General features: G+C 40.2%; 1 protein-coding gene across 1 annotated transcript in view; it reads left to right on the forward strand.

Annotated features, from left to right (window-relative positions):
• LOC128666127 (vomeronasal type-2 receptor 26-like) overlaps window positions 1-21,812 on the forward strand; it is a 29,170-nt gene extending 7,358 nt beyond the window's left edge. The window contains exon 3 of the mRNA XM_053720546.1: window positions 20,893-21,812. Within this exon, the coding sequence (XP_053576521.1) occupies window positions 20,893-21,812 (920 nt within the window). The remainder of the gene's footprint in view (window positions 1-20,892) is intronic.
• The last annotated feature ends 386 nt before the right edge of the window (window positions 21,813-22,198 follow it).

Here is a 22,198-nt window from a genome sequence, read left to right on the forward strand (position 1 = left end):
CTAGCTAAAAGAAATACAAAATTACCTGTAAAATAAATCCTAACCTAAGTTACAATTAAACCTAATACTACACTATCATTAAATTAATTAAATAAACTACCTACAAATAACTACAATTACATACAATTACATAAACTAACTAAAGTACAAAAAATAAAAAAAGCTAAGTTACAGAAAATAAAAAAATAAGTTACAAACATTTTACAAATATTACAACAATTTTAAGCTACTTACACCTAATCTAAGCCCCCTAATAAAATAACAAACCCCCCCAAAATAAAAAAATGCCCTACCCTATTCTAAATTAAATAAAGTTCAAAGCTCTTTTACCTTACCAGCCCTTAAAAGGGCCATTTGTGGGGGCATGCCCCCAAAAGTTCAGCTCTTTTGCCTGTAAATGAAAAATACAACCCCCCCAACATTAAAACTCACCACCCACATACCCCTAATTTAACCCAAACCCCCCTTACAAAAACCTAACACTAATCCCCTGAAGATCATCCTACCTTGAGTCGTCTTCACTCAGCCGAGCAGCGATGGAACCCAAGTGGACATCCGGACCGGCAGAAGTGATCATCCAAGGGGCGAAGGGGCGCTGAAGAAATCTTCCATCCGATGAAGTCATCATCCAGGCGGCGCTGAAGAAGTCTTCGATCCGGGCGATGTCATCTTCCAAGCCGGGTCTTGACTCTTCCTTCCGCCGATGCGGAACCTCCTTCTTCACCGACGGACTACGACGAATGAAGGCTCCTTTAAGGGACGTCATCCAAGATGGCGTCCCCTCAATTCCGATTGGCTGATAGGATTCTATCAGCCAATCGGAATTAAGGTAGGAAAAATCTGATTGGCTGATGGAATCAGCCAATCAGATTGAGCTCGCATTCTATTGGCTGTTCCGATCAGCCAATAGAATGCGAGCTCAATCTGATTGGCTGATTGGATCAGCCAATCGGATTGAACTTGAATCTGATTGGCTGATTCCATCAGCCAATCAGATTTTTCCTTCCTTAATTCCGATTGGCTGATAGAATCCTATCAGCCAATCGGAATTGAGGGGACGCCATCTTGGATGACGTCCCTTAAAGGAGCCTTCATTCGTCGTAGTCCGTCGGTGAAGAAGGATGTTCCGCGGCGGCGGAAGGAAGATTCAAGACCCGGCTTGGAAGATGACATCGCCCGGATCGAAGACTTCTTCAGCGCCGCCTGGATGATGACTTCATCGGATGGAAGATTTCTTCAGTGCCCCTTGGATGATCACTTCTGCCGGTCCGGATGTCCACTTGGGTTCCATCGCTGCTCGGCTGAGTGAAGACGACTAAAGGTAGGATGATCTTCAGGGGATTAGTGTTAGGTTTTTGTAAGGGGGGTTTGGGTTAGATTAGGGGTATGTGGGTGGTGGGTTTTAATGTTGGGGGGGGTTGTATTTTTCATTTACAGGCAAAAGAGCTGAACTTTTGGGGGCATGCCCCCACAAATGGCCCTTTTAAGGGCTGGTAAGGTAAAAGAGCTTTGAACTTTATTTAATTTAGAATAGGGTAGGGCATTTTTTTATTTTGGGGGGGTTTGTTATTTTATTAGGGGGCTTAGATTAGGTGTAAGTAGCTTAAAATTGTTGTAATATTTGTAAAATGTTTGTAACTTATTTTTTTATTTTCTGTAACTTAGCTTTTTTTATTTTTTGTACTTTAGTTAGTTTATGTAATTGTATTTAATTGTAGTTATTTGTAGGTAGTTTATTTAATTAATTTAATGATAGTGTAGTGTTAGGTTTAATTGTAACTTAGGTTAGGATTTATTTTACAGGTAATTTTGTATTTCTTTTAGCTAGGTAGTTATTAAATAGTTAATAACTATTTAATAACTATTCTAACTAGCTAAAATAAATACAAAGTTACCTGTAAAATAAATATAAATCCTAAGATAGCTACAATATAATTATTATTTATATTGTAGCTATCTTAGGGTTTATTTTACAGGTAAGTATTTAGTTTTAAATAGGAATAATTTATTTAATGATAGTGTAGTGTTAGGTGTAATTGTAACTTAGGTTAGTTGTTATTTTACAGGTTAATTTCTCTTTATTTTAGATAGGTAGGTATTAAATAGTTAATAACTATTTAATAACTATTGTACCTAGTTAAAATAAATTGAAAGTTGCCTGTAAAATAAAAATAAATCCTAAGATAGCTACAATATAATTATTATTTATATTGTAGCTATATTAGGGTTTATTTTAAAGGTAAGTATTTAGTTTTAAATAGGATTAATTTAGTTCATAATATAAATATTATTTAGATTTATTTAATTAATATTTAAGTTAGGGGGGCGTTAGGGTTAGTGTTAGACATCAGTTTAGGGGTTAATAAATTTATTACAGTGGCGGCGTCGTAGTGGGGGGCAGGATAGGGGTTAATAAATTTATTATAGGTGGCGACGGTGTAGGGGGGGCAGGATAGGGGTTAATAGGTTTAATATAGGTTGCGGCGGGTTCAGGGAGCGGCGGTTTAGGGGTTAAACTATTTATTTAGTTGCGGCGAGGTGCGGGATCAGCAGGATAGGGGTTAATAATTTTATTATAGAGGGCGACGGTATAGGGGGGGCAGGATAGGGGTTACTAGGTATATTGTAGGTGGCGGTGGGCTCCGGGAGCGGCGGTTTAGGGGTTAATACATTTATAAGAGTTGCGGCAGGGTCTAGGAGTGGCGGTTTAGGGGTTAGTAACTTTATTTAGTTGCGGGGGGCTCCGGGGGCGCCGGTATAGGGGGTAGAACAGTGCAGTTTAGTGTGGGTGCTTAGTGACAGGCTAGCAATAAAGCTGGGAAAAAGCTGAAGAGCAGCCAGATCGGATGAGTGATAACTCTCACAGTCCGCTGCTCATCGCTCTGCGGCTTTTTGACAGCTTTATTTGATAACTTAGGCGAACGTATTCAAGGTCCGCGGCAGCGAAGGTAGGTGAGCTTAGGCGGACGTATTGGGCCGGCGAAGCCAGAAAAGTAGACGGCTTGATAACTACCCCCCTTAGTGCTTAGTCATAGAGGTTTTTCTGACTCCGTGATTAATATTATGTTGCAGGCTCCTAAATCTGTTTCTAGAAAATTGTAGTATCGAGTTTGGAAGACTTACATTTCATGGTGTTCTTCTCATAAATTCTCTTGGCATTCTTTTAGAATTCCTAGAATTTGACAGTTTCTTCAGGATGGTTTGGATAAAGGTTTCTCTGCAAGTTTCTTGAGAGGACAAATCTCTGCTCTTTCTGTTTTATTTCACAGAAAGATTGCTAAACTTCCTGATATTCATTGTTTTGTGCAGGCTTTGGTTCGTATCAAGCCTGTCATTAAATCAATCGCTCCAAGTGAATGGGATAACCAGGCGCCAACTGACGGAGGCTAGGTGTAATGAGGTCACGGTAAAAGTCAACTTCGGGGACTTCCGGTGGGTGGAACTAGTGGCTGGCAACAGAGGAGAAGAGCTCCGCATCTGGCTCTCTTAAAAATCTATATTCCTCGCTGCCGGCCGCCTTTCCCACAGTGCTGCCTTGTTGGTCCCTTGCAGTACCCCAACTGGCTTTACATCGGTGCAGGGCTGAAGATCGCCCTGGCCCCGGAAGCACTTTCAAATTGTTGCCCACTATCGCGCGTGAATACAGATGGGCGCCATATTGGTTAGGCCCTCCCTCCCTCCTCCTTAAGAGCAGCGGCCTTGTCAGGGCCCGAACAAAACCCTCAGTACCCCTGTTAGACCTCCTGAGAGGGCAACATATACCCCGGCAGGACAGGAGTCCCTCCACATTACGGCAAGCTTCAGGAAACTTGCTGCTGAGGATCGGTAAGAGGCCTGCATGCCAGGCACTTCATCTGCGTCACACACCTTCTATCCCCTGCTTTATCAAGTTCATTCACATACAGGGTTGGAAGGAAGAGACAGGCAAATATTGGAGCACCACTTCTTACAGAAAATAAGGAGATAAGGTCTGAATAGCTGTGGTCTAGGGGAGACCGGGTAGGCTGCTTACACCACTAACTTGAGCTACTTTCAGATACCAGCCTCACCCTGTTTCCCCCACCAAATACAAAAACAAAAAAAAAACACATACTGAACATACTACTTTATGGACAGATACCTACACCCTCAAGCTGCATAGAAGCTGATTGCACTTTGTTATTATACAGTGATTTAACAAAGGGAGTGCATTGCTTATTGTTTTCTATATCTATACTGACTCCAAACTGCATGATAACACCACTGCCAGCTAAACCCCTGTTCTTCACCCTATAATTACTCCTACATTTTGAAGTATCCCTGCACTCTCCCCTACCTATAGGGTGAACCCCCTGCTATCCTACCTGTGTTGCCACAATCACAGAATCTTATCCTGTCAAAACAAAAAAAAGAGAGAAAGTACTGTAACCTTGCTATATGAAAGTCAACGATTATTTCCAGAGGCTCTCACCGCCTAAAAAAGACGCCATGAGTCAAAGGTCAAAAGCTCAGGAGAAGAAGCTCCGACAAGCGGCAGAGAACCAAGTAGCAAACTCTTCTCAGTTGGAGGGGGGCACAGGCTCTCAAGACCATAGCTCCTTATTACAGGAACTCAAAACCTTTTTTTTACCGAAAAAGGACTCCTTGCAAGCGGGGGTGGATACCCTGACTAGTGAGGTGAGAATGTTTTCCACACGTCTTACAGATGCAGAGCAACGAATCTCAGGAGTAGAAGATAGGCAGCAAGATTCAGAGAACTCCTTAAAAAACCTAACTAAGCAAAATCAATATCTCCTAGATAAAGTAGAGGATTTGGAGAACCGCAGTCGGCGGAATAACCTGCGAATAGTGGGAGTACCTGAGATTGTGAAAGATAAGGATCTACTAGAATTTACTGCATCTACTCTCCCAAAGCTTCTTGGAATGCCCCAGGACTACCTCCCACTGGACATCGAAAGGGCACACCGAATAGGCCCCGACAGACATCTGGAAAATCCTAAGGACAGGCCTAGGCAGGTCATTTTTAAGTGCCTGAATTACCAGGATAAGCTGGCCTTGTTAAGGGCTTTCAGGTCACATAAGGAACTCAAGTATGAAAGCCACAAGCTCCTTTTGTTCCAGGACTTTTCAATGGAAGTCACTCGAAAACGCAAAGAATTTGCTCCCCTATGCTCCAAGCTTCATGAGCAGGGGCGACAGGTCGCCTTATTGTTTCCTGCCAAATTGAGGCTCCAGACACCCTCAGGCCCGAAAATCTTTCATACACCTGCTGCAGCGCAAGCTTACCTATCTACGGAACGTCGGCGAGAAAATGACTGATACCTCCTCGATCACTAATAAGTTTCACAGCTGCTCCTTATAGCTTAGATATTGTTTTATAATGTATGCTGAACTTTGTTTACAAGTTTGGCTAACCCCAGTGTTGGCTGTTCTGTTTGGACTACAATGTTTGAATTGTAACTGTTGGGTTTGCCTTGCAGGGGAGGGGTGTTATTTTTTCCAGGTTGTGTGTTTCACATTTCTTGCATTCCTGTTTGAGACTGGGAGGAGGTCCCTGACTCTCTCATACGCCCCCCAAAATTATAAACAAAGCTTTCCTTACCTCTTTAGTGCCTTTTGCATTCTGATACCATACGATATATTACATACTTGCACTATATGTGTGGCTCACTCTCCCGCACCAAGACCAATGATTGCACTGCTCCCTTACTGGGCTCTGAGGAGCCGCATATCACCCCACCTAATTCTCCTATATTACTCTGAGTCTCCTCCCCTAGCGGTGGAAAATAAAGGCTCATTTCGCCCGCCCACAGCATGGCCCCTGTCCCTGAATTCTTTTTCACACATCACCTGGTGTACTCCGGATGATGTTATGCATAATACCTCCAAAGTTCCATTGCAAATGCTACTGCTATGTATTGAAAATGTTGGGCTGTTAATTTACAAGAGTGCCTTGTTGAAGAAAACACTGGGTTGCTTGTCCTTAACTATGTTTTTTTTCCTGATCTGTCCTCAGTTTACTTCTGGAGCGCCTGGAGTATCGCCCCCCGCGGCCACGAACTCATGGAGAGAGCTGCCTGCCTTATATCTGCTGGTGAGTCAACCCTTCGAGCCTAACCTCTTTAGGCCCTCACTTACACCCCACACACACGTTTTTGATCCTAGTCGCAGGGCTCATGGCCTAATTTATGTCAGTCTTGATGTTCTAGTGAATAGATACGCACCACACAACTTATTCCCCATTCCTACCCGCTCTCATATCAATCCTGACATAGTATGGCTGCAAATCTGAGGATAACCTCCTGGAATGTTGGGGGCATCACGTCCCCGGCAAAAAGGAGTATGATTTTACAACAGCTTAAAAAACTACATACTGACATAGCGCTGCTCCAGGAAACCAAATTAACTTCTGAGGAACATGAAAAAATGAAGGTCCGATGGGTGGGCCAGATTCTTTACTCCCCTACCGAGAGTAGAAAGAGAGGGGTAGCTGTCTTGGTAAGAAAGGGCCTCCCAGTGTCTTTTTCAAAAGTGGAGATAGATAGAGAAGGCAGATTTATTCTAGCAATCCTAAAAGTGGGAAACCTTGAATACACTTTATGTAATGTCTATGGTCCCAATGAATTTTGCCCCCCCCTTTTTGGTCGTCTCTGCTAGCCAAACTAGCCACTTATACTGCCCCTGTGATCTTGGGGGGAGATTTCAACTTGGCCCAGGCCCTTACCCTGGACAGATTCAGAGACCCAACTTCAGCTAGCTCCTCAAAATACTCGCACACTAGATACAAAAGAGAGATATCTCTGATAAACAATTTAAAAACCACACTGGGTCTTGTAGATGTATGGGTGGTACTGAATCCATTGGAGAGAGAGTATACTTGTCTGTCTAAGACGCACAGTACCCTTTCGAGAATAGATTATTTCCTGACCTCCTCTATGATAACACCTCAAATTCAGCATCCCACCATAGAACACATCACTATTTCAGACCCTGCCCCAATTCATTTCATACTCCAACCCACACCCATCAAACCTCCAAATAAATCTTGGAGATTCCGAGCCTATCTATACCATGACATAACTTTCCGTCAGCATCTTAAAACCGCATGGACACACTACGCGTCAGATAATGATCAACACAAAAACAACCCAAATCTGTTTTGGCATGCCTCTAAGCCAGTTATGAGAGGGATTATAACCTCCTTTACAGCACACAGATCAGACCGGGTTTATTAAAGGGAGATCATCGGTGATTAACATCAGGAAAACATTGGCAATCACTTCCCATTATTGGTATGATTCCCACTCCTCTAACCCTGCTGACCTGCAGGACGCCTGTCTCCTTGCCCTCGACGCAGAGAAGGCGTTCGATAGGATAGAATGGGACCACCTACATACATCATTACAAAAATTTGGCCTCTCGGGCAATTTCACGTCTTTTCTACAATGGTTATATACAACCCCTAAAGCAGCTCTGATAGTTAACGGAGAGCTTTCCCCCTCATTTGTCCTGCAAAGGGGTACGAGACAGGGATGCCCCCTCTCCCCGCTGTTATTCGATTTAGCCATAGAACCCCTTGCATGCTACATCCGACAAAAATGCGATGGCTTAGACATCCTAGAACACAAGCAACATTTATCGCTGTATGCAGATATGCTACTATTTATAGGCAACCCTGCTACTAACTTGAACCCCCTCTTGGAAGTAATTGAAACCTTTGGTACCTTTACAGTTTACAAGGTTAACCTTAATAAATCGGAGGTGACTTGGTTACAAAACAGACAACACACCATTCTGACGAACACCACACTTAAAATAACAGACGGATCCTTTAAGTATCTGGGCATTCACGTACATGTGAACCCCAATAAACTATATCACCTAAATCTGACAAATACTATACGCAACATAAAACTTCTGCTCTCGGGATGGCAAAACTTACCCCTGTCTCTTACGGGATGAATTCATCTCTTTAAAATGGTTGCGTTACCCAAACTTTTATACCCCCTGCAGATGCTACCTCTCCTCCTTACTCAACAAGACACTAAGTCACTACAGTCTGCTCTGGGCCAGTTTATATGGAGAGGTAAGAAGCATAGGATTGGGAAAGATTACCTGGCTATGCCCCTGACTGGAGGAGGGCTTCGTCTTCCAAATATTTCATTGTACAATTGGTCCACCCTCACTAAACTCATATTAGACTGGCTGGTTGGTAACAACCGTTTTACTGTCCCCACCTTAGAAGATAATTTTATTAAACCAATGAGCCTGGCCTTCTTACCTCACGCAAACCTCACTTCATTACCGTCACAAATACAGCAACATATATTATATAGGGACCCACTTAGGGCCTGGGCCAAGTTGTGCAGGCTATGGGGGATAGATAAATCAGTTAGTAAGTATCTGCCAATTCAGGGCAACCTAAATTTCCTACCTGGTTATACTACAAAGGCATTTCAAATATGGCCCGCCCAAAAGCTCTCCATGATTAAACAGCTCCTTAACCCCCTGACATTGGAACTTATCCCCTTTCATGATCTAAGAGATCGGTTTAACCTCCCGAATTCCCATGGCTTTGCATACTTTCAGTGCAGGCATTATATCACTAAATTAAGGGCGGAGGGGCGTCTTCCCAGAGAACCCACCAACATTGACAATCTCTGTGCGCTGGCAAAACAGGGATCATACAATATTACACACATCTACAACTCCATCCTTAGACACTTTGAGGTCTCTACTGTGCACAGGCTCACATTGAAATGGGAGAGCTTCATCGACTTGTCAGTCAATGAAGAGCTTATCTGCGCAAGTCTAAAAAAGATACAGACAGTCACTATCTCTGCCAAATAAGGGAATCACATCTAAAATTTATACAACAAGCCTACATAACCCCGCATCTCCGTTCTAGATGGATCCCTGGAGCTAGAGATACCTGCCCCAAGTGCAGTTCTATCTCACCAGACTGGCTGCATTTGCTGTGGGACTGCCCCAAGCTGAAGAGCTTCTGGCTTAAAATCTCGTACTGGCTCACTAAAGTTACAAAGACTCGGATAGCACTCTCAGCCCAGCGTATAGTTTTTCTAATCTCAAATGACAACCCACCTCTTTTTGATAACTTAGTATCTATAGTCATAGTTTTGGCAAAACAAATTATTTTGGCTAGTTGGGCCGGGAAAAAATCCCCCTCTCTCCCGAGGCTTCTTAGAAGTATACACACGCAGATGTTAATTGAACAGGCAGACGTGAAGGGGGATCCAGAAAAGCGTATCAAACATTTTATTTCCAAGTGGGAAGCTTATCTTCTACACCTACCTGGGGCAGTTAGGGAAAAAGTCATATACCCATTCAGAAATAGCCTCTTTATCTTAAACGAGAACCTTAAAGGTAACTGGTCCTTCCCAACTCCCCAAGAATAGTCGACAATCGCACCCTAGTCATACATAAATCTGTCCCTTCTAAAGCCTTCCTTCATGGTGTCAGTCTTCGTTGCCATTCCCTTCACTCTTCTTTCTCCTTGGTTCGTGTCCGGGGTGGTCGAGCTAGGCCGGAGGGCTCCAGGTAAGTTTTTATGTAATATGTAATACCTATTATGTATTAAGTGTTATTTTCGTTTTGTTTGTACTTATGTTTGTTTTTGTTTTATGCGTTGTACTGTTATGATATACACTAGAAAATGTGACTCCGTACCTCTACATGGTGAACTTAGATTGTTCATTGATTATGCAACCAGACAATGGATATCTGTACTTGTGAAATGGATTTTACCACAGTCATGTCATTAAGTTGAATTAGTTTGTGCTTTTTGCCATGTATGTATTGGATTCTAACCACAAATAAAGTTATTAAAAAAAAAAAAGTCAACTTCGATTTTAATATAGCAAATGATTAAAATAACAAATAGTAAAACAATATGTTAGGATAAAAACAATAATGGTAAAATCAATATAACAGATTGTGACTTCTTATTCATGGATCCATGAAAATACAATGGAATAATAAGAAATGATATGTCTAAATGAACATAGTACAGTAGGTAGTGTACATGGATAAAAACAATCAATACTGTTTAGAGCTGATTCTACAACAGGTTTGACGTTAGAAAATAAAAATAAAAATAACAACTTGTGTCCAGAAAGATAAAGTGTCCTAAAAATCCTTTTTAAAGGTAATCTGAGATTGAAGATTAATATCCAAAATGAAAAAAATCCCGTGAAAAAATGTGAGCAAAATCAGTCCCAATCCTTAGTGTATTTGAAATAAGTCAGAAATTGTGTCCCAAAAACACTCCAAATCAAATGTATCCAAAAAATGAAACAAAATATGAAATAAAAAAATGATTTATGAAAAAAATGTGCTGAAAAAAGAGAGTACTGAAAAAAGAGTACTAGTGGAGTACTCCAATCCTAGTTAAAAAAGTGTAGAAACCTTTAATCCCTGTTTCTTCTGCTATGAAGGGGTGATTCACAAGGTATGGGAAACAAACGTGAAAAAAACTAAAAAATGTAAAAAATACCTGTGGAGAAAAGAAATACAAACAATGTGTAGCAAGTTCATAAGTAAAAGCTCCAATAGAAAATAGGCTTACCAGTCTACGCGTTTCGGCCCCTCTAGGCCTTTACTATGTACTTTCGGCATTTTACTTTCGGCCTGACTCCGTGATTAATATTATGTTGCAGACTCCTAAATCTGTTTCTAGAAAGATGTATTATCGATCCTAAATCTGTTTCTAGAAAGATGTATTATCGAGTTTGGAAGACTTACATTTCATGGTGTTCTTCTCATAAATTCTCTTGGCATTCTTTTAGAATTCCTAGAATTTGACAGTTTCTTCAGGATGGTTTGGATAAAGTTTCTCTGCAAGTTTCTTGAGAGGACAAATCTCTGCTCTTTCTGTTTTATTTCACAGAAAGATTGCTAAACTTCCTGATATTCATTGTTTTGTGCAGGCTTTGGTTCGTATCAAACCTGTCATTAAATCAATCGCTCCTCCTTGGAGTCTTAATTTGGTTTTGAAGGCTTTACAGGCTCCTTCATTTGAGCCTATGCATTCATTGGACATTAAAATACTTTCTTGGAAAGTATTGTTTCTTTTGGCCATCTCTTCTGCTAGAAGAGTGAATCTCCATTTCTGATTTTTCATCAGAATAAGGCAGTTTTGCGGACTTCATTTACATTTTTACCTAAGGCTGTGAATTCTAACAACATTAATAGAGAAATTGTTGTTCCTTCTTTGTGTCCTAATTCTAAGAATTCTTTGGAGAGATCTTTACATTATTTGGATGTGTTGAGAGCTCTGAAATATTATGTTGAAGCTACTAAAGATTTCAGGAAGACTTCTAGTCTATTTGTTATCTTTTCTGGTTCCAGGAAAGGTCAGAAGGCTTCTGCCATTTCCTTGGCTTCGTGGTTAAAACTTTTGATTCATCAAGCCTATTTGGAGTTGGGTCAAGCCCTGCCTCAGAGAATTACAGCTCATTCTACTAGATCAGTCTCCACTTCCTGGGCATTTAAGAATGAAGATTCAGTTGATCAGATTTGCAAAGCTGCTACTTGGTCTTATTTGCATACATTTACAAAATCCTACCATTTTCATGTATTTGCTTCTTCGGAAGCAGATTTTGGTAGAAAAGTTCTTCAGGCAGCTGTTTCAGTTTGATTCTTCTGCTTTTGATTTAAGTTTTTTCCTTTAATTTATGAGAATAAATGATATTTTTCGTTGTGGATTATTTTTTTTCAGCGGAAAATGGCTGTTTTTATTTCTATCCCTCCCTCTCTAGTGACTCTTGCGTGGAGTTCCAAATCTTGGGTATTGCTATCCCATATGTCACTAGCTCATGGACTCTTGCCAATTACATGAAAGAAAAAATAATTTATGTAAGAACTTACCTGATAAAGAGTCCATGAGGCCCACCCTTTATATGGTGGTTATGTTTTTTTTTTGTATAAAGCACAATTATTTCCAAATTCCTGTGTTCATGCTTTTTACTCCTTTCTTTATCACTCCACTTCTTGGCTATTCGTTAAACTGAATTGTGGGTGTGGTGAGGGGTGTATTTATAGGCATTTTGAGGTTTGGGAAACTTTGCCCCTCCTGGTAGGATTGTATATCCCATACGTCACTAGCTCATGGACTCTTGCCAATATGAAACAAATGAATGTATCAGGTAAGTTCTTACATAAATTATGTTTTTGTGGGGCATTGCCCCAAATAAATCAGCTCTTTTACCTGTAAAAAAAAATACAAAGGACCCCCAACAGTAAAACCCACCACCCACACAACCAAAGCCCCAAATAAAATAATATCTAAAAAATGTAAGCTCCCCATTGCCCTGAAAAGGGCATTTGGATGGGCATTGCCCTTAAAAGGGCATTTAGCTCTTTTTCGTTGCCCAAACCCCTAATCTAAAAATAAAACCCACCCAATAAACCCTTAATAAAACCTAACACTAACCCCCAAATATCCACTTACAGTTTTTTAAAACCGGACATCCATCCTCATCCAGCCGAGAGAAGTCTTCATCCAAGTGACAAGAAGTCATCCTCCAGGCGGGCAGAAGTCTTCCTCCAGACGGCATCTTCTATCTTCATTCTTCCGACATGGATGGCTCCATCTTCAAGACATCTGGCGTGGAGCATCCTCTTATTTTGAATCCTCTTGAAGAATGAAGGATCCTTTAAATGACATCATCCAAGATTAGAATTCTATCAGCCAATCGGAATTGAAGGCTAAAAAATCCTATTGGATGATGCAATCAGCCAATAGGATTGAGCTTTAATCCTATTTGCTGATCCAATCAGCCAATAGGATTAAGCTTGCATTCTATTGATTGGGTCAGCCAATAGGATTGAAGTGCAATCCTATTGGCTAATTGCATCAGCCAATAGGTTTTTTACCCTTTAATTCCAATTGGCTGATAGAATTCCATCAGCCAATCAGAATTCAATGGACGCCATCTTGGATGACATCATTTAAAGGAAACTTCATTCTTCAAGAGGATTCGAAAGAAGAGGATGCTCCGCGCCGGATGTCTTGAAGATGGAGCCGCTCCGCGTTGGAAGGATGAAGATATAAGATGCCGTCTGGATGAAGACTTCTGCCCACCTGGAGGATGACTTCTTTCCGCTTGGATGAAGACTTCTCCCGGCTTCGTTGAGGACTTCTGCCTGCTTGGATGAAGACTTCTCCTGGCTTGATGAGAAAAAAAAACTGTAAGTGGATATTCGGGGGTTAGTGTTAGGTTTTATTAAGGGTTTATCATGTGGATTTTATTTTAGATTAGGGTATGGGCACAGAAAAAGAGCTAAATGCCCATCCAAATGCCCTTCACAGGGCAATGGGGAGCTTAGGTTTTTTGGATACATTTTCATGTATTTGCTTCTTCGGAAGCAGATTTTGGTAGAAAAGTTCTTCAGGCAGCTGTTTCAGTTTGATTCTTCTGCTTTTGATTTAAGTTTTTTCCTTTAATTTATGAGAATAAATTATATTTTTCATTGTGGATTATTTTTTTTCAGCGGAAAATGGCTGTTTTTATTTCTATCCCTCCCTCTCTAGTGACTCTTGCGTGGAGTTCCAAATCTTGGGTATTGCTATCCCATATGTCACTAGCTCATGGACTCTTGCCAATTACATGAAAGAAAACATAATTTATGTAAGAACTTACCTGATAAAGAGTCCATGAGGCCCACCCTTTATATGGTGGTTATGTTTTTTTTTGTATAAAGCACAATTATTTCCAAATTCCTGTGTTGATGCTTTTTACTCCTTTCTTTATCACTCCACTTCTTGGCTATTCATTAAACTGAATTGTGGGTGTGGTGAGGGGTGTATTTATAGGCATTTTGAGGTTTGGGAAACTTTGCCCCTCCTGGTAGGATTGTATATCCCATACGTCACTAGCTCATGGACTCTTGCCAATATGAAACAAATGAATGTATCAGGTAAGTTCTTACATAAATTATGTTTTTGTGGGGCATTGCCCCAAATAAATCAGCTCTTTTACCTGTAAAAAAAAATACAAAGGACCCCTAACAGTAAAACCCACCACCCACACAACCAAACCCCCAAATAAAATAATATCTAAAAAATGTAAGCTCCCCATTGCCCTGAAAAGGGCATTTGGATGGGCATTGCCCTTAAAAGGGCATTTAGCTCTTTTTCGTTGCCCAAACCCCTAATCTAAAAATAAAACCCACCCAATAAACCCTTAATAAAACCTAACACTAACCCCCAAATATCCACTTACAGTTTTTTAAAACCGGACATCCATCCTCATCCAGCCGAGAGAAGTCTTCATCCAAGTGACAAGAAGTCATCCTCCAGGCGGGCAGAAGTCTTCCTCCAGACGGCATTTTCTATCTTCATTCTTCCGACACGGATGGCTCCATCTTCAAGACATCTGGCGTGGAGCATCCTCTTATTTTGAATCCTCTTGAAGAATGAAGGATCCTTTAAATGACATCATCCAAGATTAGAATTCTATTAGCCAATCGGAATTGAAGGCTAAAAAATCCTATTGGATGATGCAATCAGCCAATAGGATTGAGCTTTAATCCTATTTGCTGATCCAATCAGCCAATAGGATTAAGCTTGCATTCTATTGATTGGGTCAGCCAATAGGATTGAAGTGCAATCCTATTGGCTAATTGCATCAGCCAATAGGTTTTTTACCCTTTAATTCCAATTGGCTGATAGAATTCCATCAGCCAATCAGAATTCAATGGACGCCATCTTGGATGACATCATTTAAAGGAAACTTCATTCTTCAAGAGGATTCGAAAGAAGAGGATGCTCCGCGCCGGATGTCTTGAAGATGGAGCCGCTCCGCGTTGGAAGGATGAAGATATAAGATGCCGTCTGGATGAAGACTTCTGCCCGCCTGGAGGATGACTTCTTTCTGCTTGGATGAAGACTTCTCCCGGCTTCGTTGAGGACTTCTGCCTGCTTGGATGAAGACTTCTCCTGGCTTGATGAGAAAAAAAAACTGTAAGTGGATCTTTGGGGGTTAGTGTTAGGTTTTATTAAGGGTTTATCATGTGGATTTTATTTTAGATTAGGGTATGGGCACAGAAAAAGAGCTAAATGCCCATCCAAATGCCCTTCACAGGGCAATGGGGAGCTTAGGTTTTTTGGATAGGTTTTTATTTGGGGGGTTTGGTTGTGTGGGTGGTGGGTTTTACTGTTGGTCGTTTTTTGTTTTTTTACAGGTAAAAGAGCTGATTTCTTTGGAGCAATGCCCCGCAAAAGGTCCTTTTAAGGGCTATTGGCAGTTTAGATTAGGCTAGGGTTTTTTTTATTTGGGGGGGGCTTTTTTATTTTGATAGGGCTATTAGATTATGTGTAATTAGTTTAAATATTTGATCATTTCTTTTTTATTTTGTGTAATTTAGTGTTTATTTTTTTTCTAATCTAGTTAATTGTCTTTAATTAATGTAATTTATTTAATTTTAGTGTAACTTAGGTTAGGTTTTATTTTAATAACGATTTACTAACTAGTCTACCTAGCTAAAATACATACAAACTTAGCAGTGAAATAAAAATAAAACCTAAGCTAGCTACAATGTAACTATTAGTTATATTATAGGTAGATTAAGGTTTATTTTATAGATAAATATTTAGTTTGAAAAATGAATTATTTAGTTAATGACAGTAATTGCTATTTAGATTTATTTTAATTATATTAAAGTTAGGGGTGTTAGGGTTAGACTTAGGTTTAGGGGTTAATATATTTATTTAGTGTTAATGATGTGGGATGCCAGAGGTTTAGGGGTTAATAACTTTAGTATAGTGGCAGCGGCGACGTTGGGGGTGGCAGATTAGGGGTTAATAAATTTATGTAGGTGGCGGCGACATTGGGGGCGGCAGATTGGGGGTTAACAAGTGTAGGTAGGTGACGGCGATGTCGGGGTGGCAGATTAGGGGTTAAGAAGTGTAGGTAGGTGGCGCCGATGTCGGGGGAGGCTGATTAGGGGTTAATAAGTTTAATGTAGGTGTCGGCAATGTCGGGGCAGCAGATTAGGGGTTAATAAGTTTAGGTAGGTGGCGGCAATGTCAGGGGCGGCATATTAGGGGTGTTTAGACTTGGGGTTTATATTAGGGTGTTAGGTGTAAACATACATTTATTTTCCTCATAGGAATCAATGGGGCTGTATTGCGGAGCTTTACGCTCCATTATTGCAGATGTTAGGCTTTTTTTTTAGCTGGCTCTCCCCATTGATGTCTAGGGGAAAATCGTGAACTGGCTCAAAGCAGCGCTGGTATTTGTGTGCGGTATGGAGCTCAATGCTGCCATATTGCCTGCTAACGCTGGGTTTTTACAAACCTGTAATAGCAGATAGATGCTTATCTAGTTTATTTGTAGAGTTTGGAAGATTTAGGGAAGAGCTGCCATTGTGCTTGAGGCTGTTTATAGATTGAGTGGGACTAATATATTATTAGATAGACTCCTCTATGTGTCATATAAAATAAAATTGAAATGTTAGAATAAATATTCCTATGTATATTAATTTTATACAATCATATATTGATAAGAACATGTCTTTAAAATTTTAGGTAAGCAAAATTTGTGATTGATAGCCACATCAAAAATCAAAAATAACATTACATTTTTGAATGTTGCTTTCGATTCAAATGTAGCTTTTTGATTTAAATTTTGCTTTTGATTTTAATTGTTTATAGTAGTTCAGAATCGGATGTTGAAATTTCGAATCTCACACATTAATTTGAATAAAATTTAAATGTCAAAGGGCCAAAGTACAAGTTTTGCGGTACGGCTATACTGCTGAAAAATTGGCCTTTTTGAGAGGAATGGCAGGTCTCCTGTATTACAAGTTGCTGCGGGATGGCTATACCACTAGCATTTTAGTCTGAGTGTGGAATTTTCAGGTCACCCGCATTACAAGTTGTTTGGTCGGGCTATTACGCTAGAGTTATAGCTTATATCACCACGATCCATTCCGTGATCAAAGACCAGCAGTTATGGATTTTGCAAAACAATTTTTTTTCACAAAACTCATAACAAAAATGTTACAAAGTACACTAACACCCATAAACTACCTATTAACCCCTAAACCGCCATCCCCCCGCATTGCAAATACTATATTAAACCTATTAACCCCTAATCCACCTCCCCACCCACATCGGCACACTAACATAAAGTTTTAACCCCTAAACTGCCGCCCCCCACATCACCAACACTAAATAAACCTATTAACCCCTAAACCGCCGACCCCCCACATTGGCAAAACTAAATAAACCTATTAACCCCTAAACCACCGACCCCCACATAGCAACAACTATAATAAAACTATCAACCCCTAAGCTGCTGCCATCCCTCATCGCTAATACTACACTATACCTATTAACCCCTAAACCGCCACCCCCTACATCGCAACACACTAAATTAAACTGTTAAGCCCTAAACCTAACACCCCTTAACTTTAAATTAAACTTATATTATAACTACAATAAAATAAATAAAAAAATACTAGTGAAATAAAAATCTTAAGCTTAAACTATACAAAAAACTATCATTACTATTTTAAAAACTAATATAAATGAAAAATAAAAAAATCTAAGTTACAAAATTAAAAAATCCTAGCACTAAGAAAAAATAAATAAAAATAACATAACAATTAAAATACGAAAAAAATAAAACAAAATTATCCAAAATAATAAAAAGTAAACCTAATCTAATAGCCCTATAAAAACAAAAAAGCCACCCCAAAATAAAAACCCCCTAAGTTAACAATAAACTACCAGCTATTTTACCTAAAGAAATTACAAAGTCCCCCATAACAGTAAAACCCCTCACATAACAAACCCCCAAAATAAAAAAAAACCTAAGTCTAAAAATAACCTAAACTATCCATTACCCCTAAAGGGGCATTTGTATGGGCATTGCCTTTAAAAGAGCAATCAACTCTTTAGTGCCCATTCAAAAATAAAAAATCCTTAATCTAAAAAAAACCCCACAACCCAAAAAAACAAACAAAAACCTAACACTAACCTCAGAAAATATACTCACTGTTCCAAAAGTCCGGAAGTCCAGGCGGAGCAAAGTCTTCATCCCAGCATCGAAGATCTTCTACCAGGGCGGCACCATCTTCTATCTTCTTCCCGGAGGTGCAGAGCGGTCTTCGTGGATGTGCAGATCTAGAGTGCTGGTCCTCATCCGGAGTGTTGGTCCTCTTCAGTGGCGGCAGTCTTTCCCGACGTGGATCCTCTTCATGCAAGATAACCCTTTTATATTGGGGTACCGTTGCATTCCTATTAGCTGAAAAATTCAAATCAGCCAATAGGATGAGAGCTGCTTAAATCCTATTGGCTGATTTGAAGAGCCAATAGACTATAAGCAGCTCTCATCCTGGTCATAGAAATATAAAATATTAACATTTTTACCAAATATTCAAAATTATTATAGATACTGTAAAAAAATAAAAAAATTATATATATATATATATATATATATATATATATATATATATACTGTATATGTATATTTATATATCAAACATGTGAAGGTCACCCCCATCCTCAAAAAACCCTCCCTCGACCCTAACTCCCCTGCAAACTACCGCCCCATATCACTGCTCCCACTAGCTTCAAAACTCCTCGAAAAACTAGTTTTCAATCGCCTAACCCACTTCCTGTCGTCCAACTCATTGCTTGACCCCCTGCATTCTGGCTTCCGTCCCCAACACTCAACTGAAACTGCTCTCACCAAGGTTACTAACGATCTCCTTTCTGCTAAAAACAAAGGCTACTACTCTATACTCATCTTACTTGACCTATCTGCTGCCTTTGACACTGTTGACCATCCCCTTCTCCTACAGTCTCTCAGTTCTCTTGGTCTCTGTGACACTGCCCTCTCCTGGATTCACTCTTATCTCTCTAACAGATCCTTCTCAGTCTCTTTTGCTGGTGACTCCTCTTCTCTATTGCCCCTGTCTGTTGGAGTACCTCAAGGCTCTGTCCTGGGTCCCCTACTCTTCTCTATTTACACTTCTTCACTGGGTAAACTTGTCAACAGCTATGGCTTCAGCTATCACCTCTATGCTGATGATACCCAGATCTACCTTTCCACCCCTGCACTCTCTCCTTCTGTCAACTCTCACATCAGCGACTGCTTATCTGGCATTTCTTCCTGGATGGCCTCTCACCACCTAAAAATAAATATGTCCAAGACCGAACTACTTCTAATTCCCCCCTCTAGCTCCACTCCCGTCTCTAATTTCTCTATCACTGTTGGCGGCACCACTATCTCCCCATCACCCCAAGTCCGCTGCCTCGGAGTCACGCTTGACTCAAATCTGTCCTTCATTCCCCACATCCAACTGCTCTCTTCATCCTGCCGCAACCACCTAAGCAATATCTCCAAAATTCGCCCGTTTCTGAGTGCTGAAACTACCAAACAGCTCATCCACTCCCTGGTAATTTCCCGACTTGACTACTGTAACAACTTACTAACTGGCCTCCCTCTCTCCCGCCTCTCTCCCCTCCAATCCGTCCTAAATGCATCCGCCAGACTAATCCACCTCTCTCAACGCTCTGTTTCTGCTGCGCCTCTCTGTGAGTCCCTTCACTGGCTCCCCATTCACAACAGAGTTAAATTCAAAATTCTCACCCTGACCTACAAAGCCCTCACCAATGCTGCCCCACCCTACCTGTCCTCACTCATCAACAAATATACTCCTGCCCGTCCCCTAAGATCCAACAACGACCTGCTTCTTGCATCCTCTACCATCACCTCCTCTCATTCTAGACTACAGGACTTCTCTCGTGCGGCACCAACCCTCTGGAACGCACTTCCTCGAGATGTCAGATTTGCCCCTAACCTCTCCTCCTTTAAACGTTCCCTAAAGACCTTTCTGTTCAGGGAAGCTTATCACCCGACTTATTAACAAACTAACCAACTAACTAACAGTTGCCCTCTATCTCCTCACTGATATCATTCTCACCTCTGCAGTCCCCACCTCCTGTTTCCAATCCTCCTACCCATCTAGATTGTAAGTTCCCACGGGAACAGGGCCCTCAACTCCCCCTGTATTTGTCTGTAAAATTTTGTGTCTTATCGTATTTTTTCTCCACTGTACTGTTATCCTTGTACCCATGGGCAGCGCTGCGGACTCTGTTGGCGCTTTATAAATAAAGAATAATAATAATAATAATATATATTCTATTGAATATTTAGAATTTTTAACATTATCTATAAAAATTACATATAATTATTATTATTTTTTAATCTTTTATATTTCATTTTTCAATAATGCTCTTTAAGAGGACTAATTCTTCATGTGCGCTAACTGCGTTAGACCTAAAGTGTGAAATCTGAAGTGCGTTATGCATAGTTTACATGTTCTTCACATAGAAAAAAAATGTATTATTAAATATATATATATATATATATATATATATATATCTGATAATGTTGATGTAAAATATACATGTATACCTAAATATCTATATGAGTAGAGATACAGGTAGAGGTATATACCGATATATATATCTATATCTATCTATCATCTACAAAACACTGGGTACACGTCTCATGACCCTACAACATGCTCAGCCCTGGGTGCCTAATAGCACTCTCAGGAAGTTGTGTTGTCTCCAGAGTCGCAGGTAGTTAACACCAGACATGTCTATGTGCAAGGCCCATAGAGAAAATTACAAAATACATTAATACAAGACACAGAGAAAGTCCAGCACTCGCATACAAGCAAGTAAATTGAATGGCAATTGTAAGAAATAATAATAATAATTTATAAATATTACTTTCAATACATATTTTTGCTTATACTAGTTCTTGGTTTAATTACATTTTTAAATAACATTGTTGACTAATATAAACACATATCTGACTAGCTGTAAATGTAATGACTTTAGAACTGAGAAATGTTTCCTTTTTATTGAAGATATGGACAACTGTTTAAGATGTCCAGATGAAGAGTGGCCTAATCTCCTGAATAACAAATGTATAAAAAGAACTGTGGATTTCCTTTCCTTCAGTGAATACTTAGGAGCAATATTTACTAGTGCTGCTATATTGTTCTTTATAATTACATCTACAGTGTTGATGATTTTCATGAAATATAGAAGAACACCTATCGTGACAGCCAATAATCAGAACCTCAGCTACATCCTCCTCGTGTCCCTCATGCTTTCATTCCTCTGTCCTATCCTATTCATTGGGCATCCTTCTGAGATAACCTGTATGATGAGACAAACTGCCACTGGATTGATCTTTGCTATTGCAATTTCTTCTGTCCTTGGAAAAACAATAACAGTGATTATTGCCTTTAATGCCACAAAACCTGGGAGCAAATTAAGGAAATTAGTGGGGTCTAAAATAACTATTGCTTTTGTTCCTCTTTGCTCCTCGGGTGAACTTTTGATTTGTATTATTTGGCTAATATGTTCTGCTCCATTTGTGGATTATGACACAAAGACTGTGCCAGGGACAATAATACTGCAGTGTAATGAAGGTTCCATTCTTGCTTTCTATCTGACAATTTCATACATTGGAGTGTTGGCACTCTTAAGCTTTTGTGTTGCTTTTTTTGCCAGAAAATTACCTGATAGTTTCAATGAAGCTCAATTTATTACTTTCAGTATGCTTGTTGTCTGCAGTGTATGGGCTTCATTTATTCCAGCATATCTGAGTACCAAAGGAAAATACACAGAGGTTGTTGAGATATTTGCTATCTTTGCATCGGCTTTAGGGTTATTTGGCTGCATATTTATTCCAAAATGCTACATTATAGTATGTAAACCTCAACTTAACACTAAGAAGCATTTAATAACAAAGAAATCAATAATGTCCAGCACAATGTGAGGCCACAGTGGTGCAAGCTGTCGGAGGTTCCACACCAAATCCTCCAAACAAAAGTGAACAAGTCCAAAAGACAGCAGCACTCACCAAACGATATAAAATTTCACAGCTTTATTTGGAGTTTCCACATGGTACAACGACAACATTTCGAGCTTGTTGCCCTTAGCCATGTCAAGTTGACATGACTAAGGGCAACAAGCTCGAAACTACGGGGCCTATCTATCAAGCTCCGAATGGAGCTTGAGGGCCCGTGTTTCTGGCGAGTCTTCAGACTCGCCAGAAACAGCAGTTATGAAGCAGCTGTCACAAAGACCGCTGCTTCATAACCCTGTCCGCCTGCTCGAGTATGATCGGGTTGATTGACACCCCCCTGCTGGCGGCCAATTGGC

This window comes from Bombina bombina, chromosome 1 (assembly GCF_027579735.1).
Source record: "Bombina bombina isolate aBomBom1 chromosome 1, aBomBom1.pri, whole genome shotgun sequence".
NCBI lineage: Eukaryota > Metazoa > Chordata > Amphibia > Anura > Bombinatoridae > Bombina > Bombina bombina.